The 1,539-nt window shown below is 38.1% G+C and overlaps 1 protein-coding gene across 1 annotated transcript in view; it reads left to right on the forward strand.

Moving 5' to 3' along the window:
- Positions 1-447: 447 nt before the first annotated feature.
- Positions 448-1,539, forward strand: part of LOC106868626 (neuronal acetylcholine receptor subunit alpha-5) — a gene marked incomplete at its 5' end in the record, with an annotated part of 8,608 nt that continues 7,516 nt past the window's right edge. Inside the window, 2 exons of the mRNA XM_014913977.2 lie at positions 448-630; positions 1,206-1,360. Coding sequence (XP_014769463.2) covers positions 448-630; positions 1,206-1,360 — 338 coding nt within the window. The remainder of the gene's footprint in view (positions 631-1,205; positions 1,361-1,539) is intronic.

Genomic DNA, 1,539 nt, shown 5'->3' on the forward strand with positions numbered 1-1,539 from the left:
CTCCCCCAAAATTTCGTTTGTACTCTTTCGTTTGTACTCTTTCTGCACGAGACTTTCGCAAGCACTGACAATATGTGTCACGCTTTCGACCCTCTTCCTGCACATTCTGCAGAGGTTCGTTGCACTTGTGTGTGGTATATATCCTTTTTCACTGAGTTGGTATTTAATGCCTAATCCTAGGCAGTGATTATTAAGCTTTCAGTCTTCTTTTGTAAGTCACTCTTGGTGACCCATCTCCATGAAGCTTCTTGGTCTTTCAAGTTGTTAGTTTCACGGTGGAATTGACCACGCAATTCCATGCGGAGGAAGGTTTTTTCTCTCTCGTTGGCTATTCGTCATCGAACATATGTGTGTGTGTGTGTGTGTGTGCGCGCGCGCGCTCGTGTGTGTGTGTATGTGTGCGTGTACATGCCTGTGCATTTTGTATGTATTTCTTAAACTGGTATTTTAAAAATCTTATTTCTTTCTATTTTAACAGCTTCGTCTAATGGAAAACCGAATACAGCGTTGCTTGCATCACGGGGACGTCTGATTAATCACCTTCTTGCAACATCCGACCCTCTTGTTATACCTGCCACGGACGAAGCAGTCCAGGTGGAGATAGAATTCACGATCCACAATATTGAACTGGTAACCACAAATGCACACACACATTTTAACCCCGCTCCCCTTCCCCCCTCTTTTCCTTTCCTTCTTACTTTACTGTATGTCTCTTTTTCTATATAGTTACGACAAATGATATAACATGCTTAAATCAACGACCATTAACTGAAAAAAGGACTCAATACAAGAACCGAGTGTCTGATATTTTTTATAATTCAACGGGCAGTGATCTGTTGTTGTTGTTCTTCTTCTTCTTCTTCTTCGTCTTCTTCTTCCTCCTCCTCCTCTTCTTTCTTTCTTTCTTTCTTTCTTTCTTTATGCCTTTCTTTCGCCTTTTTCTCTTTTTTCTTCTCTTTCCTTCTTTTTGCTTTTTTCTTCTATTTCCTTCTTTCTTTTCTTTTATCATTTCTTCTTTCTCTTCTTCCTCACACTACGTCTGTACCTCATCTTCTCTAAATCTACACCCGTCCTCCTCCTCCTACTACTACTACTGTACTAGTATTTCTTTTTCTCTTTATGTCTTCATTTTTGTTTTCTTTCCCCCTTCTCCAAATTCAGTTCCTTCTTCGTATTCCCGTTTTCTTCGTTTTTCTTTCAAATAGGACGAACAAGAAAGGAAGTTTACAATCGACGGTTATTTTTTACGAAAATGGGACGATGTTTCGTTACGTTGGAACGCCAGTGATTATAACAACATACAGGAAATCTGCATTCCTATCCAAAACCTTTGGTCACCTGATGTAGTTCTTTTCAATTAGTAAGTCAAAATTCACACATATATACACATACATACACTTACATATCCATACACACAGAAATACATATAGATACATGTATGTCTCTCTCTCTCTCTCTCTCTCTCTCTCTCTCTATATATATATATATATATATATATATATATATATGTGTGTGTGTATTCTTTTATTCTGTTATTCT

This window comes from Octopus bimaculoides, chromosome 21 (genome assembly GCF_001194135.2).
Source record: "Octopus bimaculoides isolate UCB-OBI-ISO-001 chromosome 21, ASM119413v2, whole genome shotgun sequence".
Taxonomy (NCBI): domain Eukaryota; kingdom Metazoa; phylum Mollusca; class Cephalopoda; order Octopoda; family Octopodidae; genus Octopus; species Octopus bimaculoides.